General features: G+C 44.8%; 1 protein-coding gene across 6 annotated transcripts in view; it reads left to right on the top strand.

The window, feature by feature from the left end:
- LOC134351052 (electrogenic sodium bicarbonate cotransporter 4-like) overlaps positions 1 to 13,248 on the top strand; it is a 134,417-nt gene extending 121,169 nt beyond the window's left edge. For 5 of the 6 annotated variants that reach the window (XM_063057063.1, XM_063057064.1, XM_063057067.1 and 2 more), the window contains 2 exons: positions 7,116 to 7,186; positions 12,148 to 13,248. In XM_063057063.1, coding sequence (XP_062913133.1) covers positions 7,116 to 7,186; positions 12,148 to 12,313 — 237 coding nt within the window. In that variant the 3' untranslated portion in view covers positions 12,314 to 13,248. The remainder of the gene's footprint in view (positions 1 to 7,115; positions 7,187 to 12,147) is intronic. The other variant, XM_063057065.1, reaches the window with a different exon arrangement.
- Positions 13,249 to 13,635: the final 387 nt, after the last annotated feature.

Raw genomic sequence — 13,635 nt, 5'->3', positions numbered from 1 at the left:
GACTGTTTGGGGCAAGAGAGGAGGTGCAGGGACAGGTGTAGCACTTACGCTTGCAGGGATAAGTGCCGGGTGGGAGATCCGTGGGGAGGGACGTATGGATCACGGAGTCGCAGAGGGACCGATCTCTGCGGAAAGCGGACAGGGGTGGAGAGGGAAAGATGTGCATAGATGGTGGCGGGAATTGAACTGTGATCAGTGATCGCTGGCGTTGTAACAGCATTATGCTACCCTACCTTGATGCCCTGGAGGACGATTAGTAGTCACTGAGAGAGATATCAGTCGAGACCGGTGTGGGGCTGCTTCCTCATGGCTCCAGAACGTGGGTTCAATCCTGGCACCGGATGCCATCTATGTGAAACTTGCACACTCTCTCTGTGAATGATAAACAGAGGTCCTACAGATGCCGGAAGTCTTGAGAAATGCACACAAAATTCTGGACGGACTCTGCAGCTCAGGCAGCATCTTTGGAGGAGAATAAACTGTGGACATTTCAGGCCGAGACCCTTCATCAGGACTGGAAAGGAAGGGGGGCAGAAGGCAGGTAAAGGAGGAACAGGAAAGGGAAGGTACAACTTGCCAGGTGAAAGGTGAAACCAGGGAGGGGGACAGTGGGTTGATAGGGAGAGGGAATGGTGAGATCAGCTGAGTGGATGATGGGTGGAAGAAATAAAGAGCTGAAGAAGAAGAATCCACCCAAACACCCAGCATCCCCATTATTTCCCCCCTCCCCCACCTACCCACCCATCATCCCCTCACCTAACCTCACCTATCACCTGCCAGCTTGTACTCCTTCCCCACCACCACACCTTCTTATTCTCCCTCTGACCCCTTCCTTTCCAGTCTTGGTGAAGAGTCTCAGCCCAAAACGGCAACTGTTTATTCCCCTCCTTAGATGCTGCCTGACCTGCTGAGTTGCTCCAGCACTTTGTGTGGGTGTGTGTGTGTTGCTCCTGACTTCCTCCCACTCCAAACCAATGTGTTGGTCGGTTAATCGGTTAATGTAAATTGCCCCAAGTGGAGGTAACTGCCAAATGAACCTAAAGGAAAGTTGGTGGACGTGCGAGACGGCTACGGGGAAATATAGAGTGTGGGAAAGGACTTGGAGGTTGCTCTGTTGAGAGCCAACATGGATCTGGTAGGCCGAGGTGCCTCCTGCGTAGTAATGAGTAAGTTTCAACACAGCTTTCGACATTCAGCCACCAGCGATGTGAAACCCAAGGGTGCAGCCTCAGAATAAAGGAGTACCCCTTAAGAACAGAGATGAAAAAGCACTTTCTCCAACCGTGGTGAATCTGTGGAAGCCGTGGTCACAGATGGCGGTGGTGGCCAGGTCATTGGGTATACCTGAGACAGATGTTGATAGGTTTCTGATTTTAAGTGGATTAAGGGTTATAGGAAGACGTCAGGGGAATGGGGTTTAACAAAAACAGCCATGATCAAGTGGCAGAGCAGACTCGATGGACTGAGTGGCCTAATTCTGCTCCTATGCCTTATGGAAATATATTTAACACAAGAGCACAGGGGACTAGCTTACGTGGGTGTGAGTCGGCATAGACTAGATGGGCTGAATGGCCTGTTTCCATACTGAATGACTCTAAGAACACATGAGAGTAGGAGCAGGAGCAGGAAATCATGCCCCCACCACTCAACATGACCATGGCTGATCTAGGCCAGCCTCAACTCCTCTTCTGTGCCAAACCCCTACAACTATCATTCACTGGATCTTTTAAATATTTATCCTCTTCCTCCTAAATGACCTGCCTTCAAGGACAGAGCCTCAACACCCCCTGGGCACCCTGGTACCGTAGCGGTTAGCAAAATGCGCTTGCAGCCGGGGAGTTGGTGTTCGGAGTTCAGTTCCAGCATCCTCTGTAAGAAAGTTTGTACATTCCTCCTGTGTGCATGTGGGTTTTCCCTGGGTGCTTCGGTTTCTTCCCACAGTCCAATGACGGTTAGTAGGTTAATTAGTCATTTTAAACTGTCAGAGAGTCATAAAATTATAGAAAAGGACAGCACATAAACAGGCCTTGAGACCGTCAAGTCCGTGCCTAACTATTAAAACTCCCTATTGCCATTGGCCTGCATGGGACAATAGTCCTCTGTACCCCCTACCATCCACCTACCAATCCAAGCTTCTCTTAAACGTTGAAATCAAAACGTTGCACCACTTATGCTGGCAGCTTATTCCACATGCTCTCAACGCTGAGTGAAGAAGTTTCCCCTCATGTTCCCCTAAAGCTTTTCACCTTTCACCTTTAACCCATGACCTCTAATTGTAGTCCCAGCTGTCAGTGGAAAGAGCCTGCTTGCATTTACCCTATCTATACTCCTCATAATTTTGTATACCTCTATCAAATCTCCCCTCAATCTTCTATGTTCCACAGAATAAAGTCCAAACTTATTCAATCTTTCCTGATAACTCGGGCCATTCACACCTGGTAACATCTTTGTGAACTTTCTCTGTACTCCTTCAACCTTATTTACATCTTTTCTGGCCAAGACTGCATACAATACTCCAAATTAGACTTCACCAACATCTTACACAACTTCAACATAACATCCCATCTCCTGCACTCAACACCGTGTGGTTAGGCTAGGGTTAAATCAGTGGGCAACTGGGCAGTGTCGTTTAGTGGGCTGGAAAGTCCAGATCTGTGCTGTATCTCTAAGATTTTTAAAAAGACATTTCTATACAACTTGATTTTTACATGTCCAGCCTTATTTGTTGCTCTATCCCCTTGTTCATGACTCTCACTTCCAGTAAATATTTGAAGCTGCTGGCTGCAGATGGTAACCTCAGGAGACGAGAACTTGATGTCTTCATAAAGTATCAATATTTTTAGAAACAACAGTTTATCACTGATAAATTTGGATAATTTTCAATGTTTAAGTCAGAGCATGAAGGTTGCATTTATAATTGACAATCGCAACGATTATCATGACTGGGACAACGAAATGTATTTAGAAGTTCACATGTCTTTGATGAGCAACGAATTGAGGCCCCCTGTTGTTTGGGATTCACCATGGATGTTGTGTCTGGGATATTGTCCCACCAGACAGGACCGTACGATATGGAGAGCAAGCTGTTGCACCAAAGTATTTCACAAAGAAATCAAATAGAGGAAAGATTTGCGGGAACCAAGTCAGAACTTGTCCTAAAAGGAGTATTGCGAGCAGTTTTGAACACCTTATCTACGAAAAGATGTGCTAGCATTGGAGAGGGTCCGGAGGAGGTTCACAAGAATGAACTCGGAAATGAATAGGTTAACATATAGCTGTGTTTTTTGGCTCTGGGCCTATACTCGCTGGAGTTTAGAAGAATGAGACAGGTTCTCAGTGTAACCTATGGAATATCAAAAGGCCCAGGTAGAGTGGATGTGGAGAGGATCTTCCCCAAGAGCAGGGGGGCACAGCCTCAGAATACAATAACATCTATTTAAAACAGATGAGGGGGAATTTCTTAAACCAGAGGGTGATGAATCTATGGAATTCATTGCCACAAATGACTGTGGAATCCAAGTCACTGGGTATTTTAAAGTGAAGGTTAATGGTTTCTTGATTAGTGAGAACATTAACAGTTACAGGGAGAAGGAAGGAGAATGGAGAGGGATAATATTTTGCCACTCTGGTGGCAAAAACAGGAAAACCGATTATTATCTGAATGGTGGCCCATTAGAAAAAGGGGAGGTACAACGAGACCTGGGTGTCATTATACACCAGTCATTGAAAGTGGGCATGCAGGTACAGAAGGCGGTGAAAAAGGCGACTGGTATGCTGGCATTCATAGCAAGAGGATTCGAGTACAGGAGCAGGGAGGTACTACTGCAGTTGTACAAGGCCTTGGTGAGACCACACCTGGAGTATTGTATGCAGTTTTGGTCCCCTAATCTGAGGAAAGACATTCTTGCCATAAAGGGAGTACAAAGAAGGTTCACCAGATTGATTCCTGGGATGGCAGGACTTTCATATGATGAAAGACTGGATCGACTAGGCTTATACTCGTTGGAATTTAGAAGATTGAGGGGGGATCTTATTGAAACATATAAAATCCTAAAGGGATTGGACAGGCTAGATGCAGGAAGATTGTTCCCGATGTTGGGGAAGTCCAGAACGAGGGGTCACAGTTTGAGGATAAAGGGAAAGCCTTTTAGGACCGAGATTAGGAAAAACTTCTTCACACAGAGAGTGGTGAATCTGTGGAATTCTCTGCCACAGGAAACAGTTGAGGCCAGTTCATTGGCTATATTTAAGAGGGAGTTAGATATGGCCCTTGTGGCTAAAGGGATCGGGGGTATGGGGGGAAGGCTGGTACAGGGTTCTGAGTTGGATGATCAGCCATGATCATATTGAATGGCGGTGCAGGCTTGAAGGGCCAAATGGCCTACTCCTACACCTATTTTCTATGTTTCTATATTGAATGGCACATGTAATTATACACATACAATACATAATATTGTATTGATAACACAGCAGACAGTGAAGAAAGCTAATGGCATGTTGGCCTTCATAACAAGGGGAATTGAGTATAAGAGCAAAGAGGTCCTTCTGAAGCTGTACAGGGCCCTGGTGAGACCACACCTGGAGTACTGTGTACAGTTTTGGTCTCCAAATTTGAGGAAGGACATTCTAGCTATTGAGGGAGTGCAGCATAGGTTCACGAGGTTAATTCCCGGGATGGCAGGACTGTCATATGTTGAAAGATTGGAGCGACTGGGCTTGTATACACTGGAATTTAGAAGGATGAGAGGGGATCTGATTGAAACATATAAGATTATTAAGGGATTGGACACACTAGAGGCAGGAAACATGTTCCCGATGTTGGGGGAGTCCAGAACCAGAGGCCACAGTTTAAGAATAAGGGGTAGACAATTTAGAGCGGAGTTGAGGAAAAACTTTTTCACACAGAGGGTTGTGGTTCTGTGGAATGCTCTGCCTCAGAAGGCAGTGGAGGCCAATTCTCTGATTCTTTCAAAAAAGAGTTAGATAGAGCTCTTGAAGATAGCCGAGTCAAGGAATATGGGAAGAAGGCAGCAACAGGGTACTGATTGTGCATGATCAGCCATGATCACAGTGAATGGCGGTGCTGGCTCAAAGGGCTGAATGGCCTACTCCTGCACCTATTGTCTAGTGTCTATTGTCTATAATGGTGGAGCAGACTCAATGAGCTGCATGGTCTAAGTCTGCTCCCATGTCTTACAAAAGATTAAATTCCACACACTGTTGGGACCAATTCCAACTCTTGTCATGAACTTCACTGTGTTGAATCTCGAGAATTCTCTGCTTTTGAAGGCAGTAGAAGGCAGATGGTTAGAATAGAATTTATTTAAATCTTACATCCATCCTACAACACGAGGGAATACAAACCTTAGCATTATGACTCTGTCACAATGTACAGGCATGTGAATTTATAAGTCTAATGGCTTGTAGAAAAAAGCTATCCCGTGGCCTGTTGGTCCTGGCGGTAGCACTACCATTTGCCAGATGAAGCAACTGAAACAGTCTGTGGTTGGGGTGACCAGTGCCCCCGATTATCTTCCAGGCCTTCTTTCTGTACCTGCTGCTATAAGTGTCCTCAATGGAGGGAGGTTTGCATCCACAGATGCGTTGGGCTGTCCGTACCACTCCCTGCAGTGCCCAGCGATCAAGTTTGGTGCAGTTCCCGTACCAGGCGGTGATGAAGCCAGTCAGGATGCTCTCAATGGTGCCCCTGCAGAAGGTCTTGAGGATTTGGGGGCTCATGCTGAACTGCTTCAGTTTCCTGATGTGGAAGAGCCCCTGTTGTGTTTTTATATTGCCACGAAGCCAGTGTGCACAGTTGCTTTTTTTGCCGCGAAGCCGGCGTGTACAGTAAGTCTGTACCTTGCGTGGAGATGGATAAATATTTAAAAGATTGAGCAATTGAGGGTTGTGGGAGACTAACACAGAGGAGGAACTGAAACTGACGTTGCGCCTCATTCTCTGTTGTAAAGCTCAGGTTGAAAGGGCATAGTGCTGTTAAAAGAGAAAGTGCTGGAAATACTCAACAGGTCAGGCTGCATCAGCGGGAAGAGAAACGGAGTCAATGTCTCAGGTTGAGTATCCTTCATCAGAAGCAGGAGGAGAGAAAGTGGCCCTGGCAGGGCGATAGAAGATGAGGATGAAGCAAAAGTCAAACCATGAGGAACTATTTCTGAGGGAGCTCGGTCCTCGAAGAGGTCACAAAAATGGAGGTGGGGGGACGGTGAGTGGGACCAGATTACAGACGTACTGGGAGCAAGAATTGTGAATTTTTAATTGAACTTATTGCCATCATGAGTGGCTGGACAAACCTGGGTTGTTTTCTCTGGAGCGACAGAGACTGAAGGGAGATCTGATAGGGGTTTATACGATTATGAGAGACATAGAGTAGACAGAGAGTATCTGTTTCCCAGGTTTGAAATGTCTAATACCAGAGGGCATGCATTGAAGGTGAGAGGAGATAGGTTCAAGGAGGATGTGAGTGGTAATTTTTTCACTCAGAGTGGTGGATGCTTGGAATGTATTGCCAGGTATGGTGGTAGAGGCAAATACATTAGAGGCATTTCTGTACAGTACTGTTCTATGGTCTGTGTTTAAAGCAGGAGCCAGTATAGGTCGGTGAGCACAGAGGTGGTGGCTGAAATGGAATCCTTACTGACTGCTGGCAGTACTTTCATAGAACTATGGAGAGAGGGGATTGATGGAAACCAGCTGAGATCTATGACGTTGGATGTACAAACAGGGAATGTTGGAAACATAAACACAAGGAATTCTACAGATGCTGGAAATTCACATCAAGTCACATGCACACAGTGCTCGAGCAACTTACGAGGTTAGGCAGCACCTATAGAGAGGAATAAACAGTCAGCACTTCAGGCTGAGACCCTTCATGATGAATGCAACACTCAGCATGTCAGGCAGCATCTGTAGAGAAAGAAGTAGGTTTAATGTTTCATTTTGATGGCCATTCTGTTTCTCTCTCCACAAATGTTGCCTGAACCACTGGATATTTCCAGCACTCACTGTTTTTACTGCAGATTTGGCTTTTTTTGAGGTTCACCATGGAGCTTGTTTAATATAGTGAACACACCTGATCCGTGAATGTGATTTGTTTCCAGGAGAAAGGTCCACCAATTGGAGCTGTACATGCTGAAGCATCACCAAGCAACTCTGATTCACTCGACCGCAGGTTGGTGTTAATTCCCCACTAATTTTCTGATGACTGATGACATGAATTATTGTTTTTTTCTCTCCACAGATGCTGCCTGACCTGCTGAGTATTTCCTGCATTTCTGTATCTATTTCAGATTTTCATCATCTGCAGTATTATACTTCTCCAATTGCTGGCATTGTTGTAGCATTGTTTCCCTCTCTCTTTCTCCTATTTCTCCTCTCCTCTCCCCCTCTCCTCTCTCCTCCCTCTCCTCTCTCCTCCCTCTCCTCTCTCCTCCCTCTCCTCCCTCCTCCCTCTCCTCCCTCCTCCCTCCTCCCTCTCCCCTCTCCTCCCTCTTCCCTCTCCTCCCTCTCCTCTCTCTTCCCTCTCCTCCCTCTCCTCTCTCTTCCCTCTCCTCTCTCTTTCCCTCTCCCTCTCTCTCCCCCTCTCCCCCCATCTCCTCTCTCCCCTCTCCCCCCTCCCTCTCTTTCCCCATGGACGCATCCTCTAGGCAGATCAGCTTTAACTGAGCACCGTCACTCAGCCAGAACCACCACCACTTGTGTCACACAGTCTGTCCTGTTCTCCATCCTATCTCAAACCTCCCACTCTGTTCCCCCATGCCCTTCTCTGAAGGTCATAGACACAGTATACTGCATGGAAACCAACCCTGTGGGCCAACAGATCCACGTTTCCTGACAAGGGGACTCAGTCTGCTTGTCAGGTGAGACTTATAGCTGTGAAACAACCTCAGATTCTGGGGCTCCCTCCGGTGTGGTTGTAGGAGTAGAGTCTGGGTCTGCAGGAAGTGGTTCTGACAGCTCTTAGACTCCTTTCTTCTCCAACAATTGATTCTACTCTCCTCAACTGATCAATGTGTCATCTCCGGATGATATCAGATGGGATCTCCACTGTGTAGGACAGTGGCCCAGTTCTATCCTTGATCTTTCCAAGTATCCACTTTTGATCATCTCTGAAGTCCCTTGGCAAGGGCCGCTTGTCCAGAAGTGAAGCATCGAACCTCCTTGTTTGAGGAGCCCTCAATTTGTCTCAGCTGTTTGTCCTGCATAGTCCTTCTGAGATTGGGTTTGAAGAGATCCAAGTGTGAGTGCAAGGGACAACCCAGGAACAGCAATAGCTGGTGAGTTGTTGGTTGTGGAGTTTACTGCATTGCGATATGCAAGGAGGAAATTGATAAGCTTCTGATTCAGTGTTAATGTAGTTTTTTCTGCTGTCATTGCTCACAGTGTGTTCTTTCGATTCTGGACAAAGCTTTCCACCAAGTGATTTGTAGCTGGGTGGACTGGTGTGGATGTAATATATCTTATTCCATTCATTTTCAGGAATGACTGAGACTGTTCCGTAACAAACTGTGGTCCATTGTCACTGACTAGATGTTCTGGAACACCAATCCTTGAGAAGAGGCTTCTCAACACATCTACAGTGTACAAAGCTCCAGTGGGGGCTTTTGGGAACAATTCTGGCCACTTTGTAGCTGTATCCACTATTAACAAGAAATGTGTGCCCATGAATGGTCTGACAAAATCCATGTGAATCCTCTGCCAGGGCATTGCAGGGACGAAAAAGCTTTGCTGTTAGCATCTTCTGGACATTGGCATCCCTAACAGTGCAAGGCGAAGTGCTGGTTCTGCCAATCTATCCCAGGCCACCAGACAAGTTTTGAGCCAATGCTTTCATTTTGACCATACCAAGATGACCGGCGTATAGCTCCTCTAATACTTTAGTTCTCAGGTTGGAAGACACGTCAACTCTCAATCCCCTCATAAGGCAACCCCCTGTCAAGGGCAAGTTCAACCTGGCACTGGATAAATGAGGAACTGGAATTTCTGCTGCACGTTCCAGCCATTTTGGGTGGCCATGTAGACTTCAGACAGTGTGGCTCTTTTCTGGTTTCCCTTTGGATCATTTCTGCCATAATGGGGAGACTTTTCATTTTTATTAGGGAAAATGCCTCAAGAGGAATGTCCTCTTTTGTAAATTTTTCAGTATTTCCTTTTCCAAGGTTAAATCCATCAGCATTCCCATGATAAGTTGTCCTCTCGAATTCAATCTTGTAATTGTGTCCTCCAACAAACAGAGCCGATTTCTGTATTCGTGCTGCTGCTGTTAGTGGAACACCCTTCTGTGGAGTGAAGATGGACACTAGTGGTGATGATCAGTAATGAGGGAAAACTCTCTCCCAAACAAGTACTGAGATCAAATGTTTTACACCCAAAGTCAGACTCGAGGCCTCTCTGTCAATCTGTGCATAATTTTTCTCTGCAGCGGTAAGGGAACGTGACACAAAGGAAGTGGGCGTTCACTTCCGTCATTCATGATATGTGACGTGACTGCACCTATACCATAAGGAGAGGTGTTACAGGCAAGCTTCACTGGACAATGTGGATTATAATGTGTGAATACATCAACACAGAGTGGTGAATCTGTGGAATTCTCTGCCACAGGAAACAGTTGAGGCCAGTTCATTGGCTATATTTAAGAGGGAGTTAGATATGGCCCTTGTGGCTTCAGGGATCAGGGGGTATGGAGGGAAGGCTGGTGCAGGGTTCTGAGTTGAATGATCAGCCATGATCATAATAAATGGCGGTGCAGGCTTGAAGGGCCGAATGGCCTACTCCTGCACCTATGTTTCTATGTTTCTATTAGTACTCTTTTCAAACTGCAACTTGATGTCTTCTTTTTCTCTTCCCTGTGCGGTCCATTTATTTTTGTCTGCCTGACATGCTCTTTGTAAGTGTCCTACTTTGTTGCATTTTCTGCAGGCTTCACCTTTAAACCTGCATTCGTCTGGTAAATGTGGGCACTTGCCACAACGGTAACACACATTGTTTGGCCAGGCAGGTTTCTATTTAGACTTTGCAATTTTGTTCACGCTTACTTTCACTCTGGACTACAGCTCAATTGCTGCTGTTTACGTTGATACAGCAATTTCCACTGCTCTTTTAAATGTGAGTTGTGCTTCAGTTAGGAGCCATTTTTGAATGCTTTCTTGTAAAATTCCACAAACTAAACAATCTCTCAGTGCATCGTTAAGCCCATCACTGAACTGATAATGCTTGGCCACTTGGGCTGAAATGGACTCCCCTTCCTTTTTATTCCACTTATGAAACCTAAAAATGCTGCAATAAACAATGGTTTTGGTTTTAAATGTTCCCACATTACATTTACAATATTAGCAAAGCTCATTTTGACGGTTTGGTTGGAGCAGTTAAACTTCTAAGCAAACTGTGTGGTTTTCCACCAAATGTACTCAGAAAAGCTGGCGCTCGTTTCTGATCAACTATTCCATTGGGTTTAAAATACTGCTCAGTTTGTTCAGTATACATCAACCTGTTGCACAACATCTGTTGTGTAATCGAACACATCTATCTTTCCGATGTAGCCAGCTAGTTCTGCTTTTATTATTTATTGTCATGATCCTCAGTACTCACTGTTTCTGACCCCAAGAAGTTTGTTGGTTTTCTGCCTTTTTTAAAAAATTGGCCACTTTTCTCCTTCTTCCGGAGAAACATGTGCTTTTTATTAAACTCAAACAACTCTCTCTCTCCCCCTTGCAAAGAAGAAAAAAATGTGCTGTGGTTCAACAGGTAGGTCGTCATCTCGATTCGATTTACAACTGATTCGTCACCATTATTATGTTTTGTATCTCCAAAAGCTAATCAAAAGGAAAACATGGGAGCTGGGGGAAACGTGTCTGATTAGTTTTACTTTCTTTAGTAAGGAGCTCCTCATATGATAAGTCTTTCAATCCCAGAATCATTTTCGTGAATTTCCTTTGAACCCCTCCAATGTCAGCACATCCTTTCTTAGATAAGGGGCCCAAAACTGCTCAAAGACTACCTCACCCTATATGAGCCCCTTGTGATCTTACAAAATCACCCTTCAGTTTCCTACACTCCAAAGAACAAAGTCCCAGCCTGCCCAACCTCTCCATATAAGCCAGTCCCTCGAGTCCAGGCAATACCCTTGTGAACCTTTTCTGCACTCTTTCCACCTTAGGAGCATCTTTCCTATAGCAGGGAATGCAGAACCCGAATGCAATATTTCCATTGTGTCCTCACCAACATCTTGAACAACTGTCACATACCGTCAGCCCTAATGTGCAATATCTCAACCCCTATACTCAGTGCCCTGACTGATGAAGGCCACAATGCCAACAGGCTTCACCACCCTGCCTTCTTGTTTGATAAGTAACTCTTCCCAGTTCTGCTGAAATTTGATTGATGATGCGGTCTTAATGTTGCTTCTCTTTACAGGTGCTATCCATCCTCCTAGAGTCATGGAGTCATAGAAAATTACAGCACTGAAGCAGGTCCTTCAGCCCATCTAGTCTGTGCCAAACCATTTAAACTGCCTACTCCCATCGACCTGCACCAGGACCATAGCCCTCCATACCCCTACCATCCATGTACCTGTCCAAACTTCTCTTAAGCATTGAAATCAAGCTTGCATGCACCACTTGTACCAGCAGTTCGTTCCACACACTCTAGACCTTCTGAGTGAAGAGGTTTCCCCTCATGTTCCTCTTACACTTTTCACCTTTCACCCTTAACCCATGACCTCTGGTTGTAGTCCCACCCAACCTCAGTAGAAAAAGCCTGCTTGCATTTACCCTGTTTATACCCCTCATAATTTTGTACACCACAATCAAATCTCCTCTGCGTTCCCAGGAATTAAGTCCTAACCTATTCAATCTTGACTTATAACTCAGGTCATCCAGACTTGGCAACCTCCTTGTAAATTTTCGCTGTACTCTTTCAGCCTTATCTACATCTTTCCTGTAGGTAGGTGACCAAAACTGCACACAATACTGCAAATTAGGCTTCACCAGTGTTTTACACAATTTCCTGTTTCCTGCGTCTCCTGTTTTTATTATTTCAGAGTCTCAGTAAATGTAGCTTGTCATATTTCAAAGACTTGTTTAGTACTGTTCCAGAACAAAGAGAATAATATTTCTATTCTGAATCTCTTGGCAGTATAACTTTACACCTCAAGATTTCCTGCCCATCCTCTCCTGCTTTCAGCTACTCGCGGAATGCCATTTGCTCAGTTCCACAGTTTAAGATAGAAATGGAGTCTGATTATGAAGACGTAGACGCAGAAAAGGCTCGGAGAGACCAGGGCGGCGAAACTACTTTGTAGCTTGTTCAGCTGCGGCTTCAGCCTTGCAACAGGTCCCACTGGGGAGACTTTGCTAGCACCCGGACCTCGCGTACTGCTGACGAGCTGACAGCGTTTGCGTGCGTTAACCCTCCTGAGAACCGCACTTTGTCCAGATCTGAGTGTTTTATTGCAAGCGAAGACTTCAACGCATCTGTGCCGTGCTTTCAATGTGCTGTGTAAAATATGCTTCAAAGGACAAAGACATTATTATTAAAAGTTTAGTAAACAACAGGTAGTGCCAATCAGATGAGATTGCAACATATTACAAGACATTCCAGGAATTAGGAAGTTGCTTTGAAGCAATTGTAAGTTCACTTTCGACATTTAACGATGTTATAAAGTGGTTGATCCAAGACTTATGTATATGAATCCTTTGCCATCGTTTTGCCTATCTTTCCTTCGTGGGTTCCGCACTGTTGAAAGCGGGTTTTGCTCTGTTCATGTATGCAGGGTTCATTTGACGGTGAGAGCAACTTTCTGCTTTTACGAAAATGTGTTTTTTGAATTATTTTGCACTTTGCGCAGGGTAGACATAAGTTAGACAGTGTAAGATGGGTAGCTGTTAACTATTTGATTGATTTTAATGTAAAAACTTTAAAAGTTCCTAGACTGTAGTTGTTTCATTTGATGTCGATTCACATTTATTCCTATTTAAGTGCTACAGAAGTGGAAATACTTGATCAAGATTATTGACAGATTAAGATTGCTCTACAAGAAAATCAAACATGTTTTTCTTTACTCTTTTTTAATTTGTTTTGTAATTGTTGTATTTAAAATAATGTTGTTCTGCAAGAAGTACAAACTAGTGCAGCGAGCTTTCCTAATTTTACCTTCATGCTGATACAAGCATCTCAAACACTGAGGAATCCATTCAAATATTCTTACCAATAGATCTCATTGCTTAGTTTTTAATTTGATTCAAAACCTTATCTCCAAGTATATGGATACTTTCAATTGAGACTGAAAATATATTTGATACTCAATGACTTTTGAGCTCAATTAGTGAACAAATTTCAGAGAGGAAACCAGCTTATGTATATATTCAGCAACACAGAGAAAATGCTGGGGGAACTCAGCTGGCCAGGCAGCATCTATGGAAAAGAGTAAACAGTCGGCGTTTCAGGTTTCTTCAGAACCAGAAAGGAAGGGGAGAAGCCAGAGTAAGAGGGTGAGGGGAGGGAAGGAAGAAATACAAGGTAGCAGGTGATAAGTGAAACCTGGAGTAAAGACCTGGGAAGTTGATCAGTGAAAGAGAAAAGATAAAGAGCTGGAGGGGGTGGAATCTGATAGGAGATGGTAGA

Source organism: Mobula hypostoma, chromosome 8 (genome assembly GCF_963921235.1).
Source record: "Mobula hypostoma chromosome 8, sMobHyp1.1, whole genome shotgun sequence".
In the NCBI taxonomy this organism is placed as follows: Eukaryota; Metazoa; Chordata; class Chondrichthyes; order Myliobatiformes; family Myliobatidae; genus Mobula; species Mobula hypostoma.
Note: the sequence above shows the minus strand (reverse complement) of the source record. Positions and strands in the feature narration are given on the sequence as shown.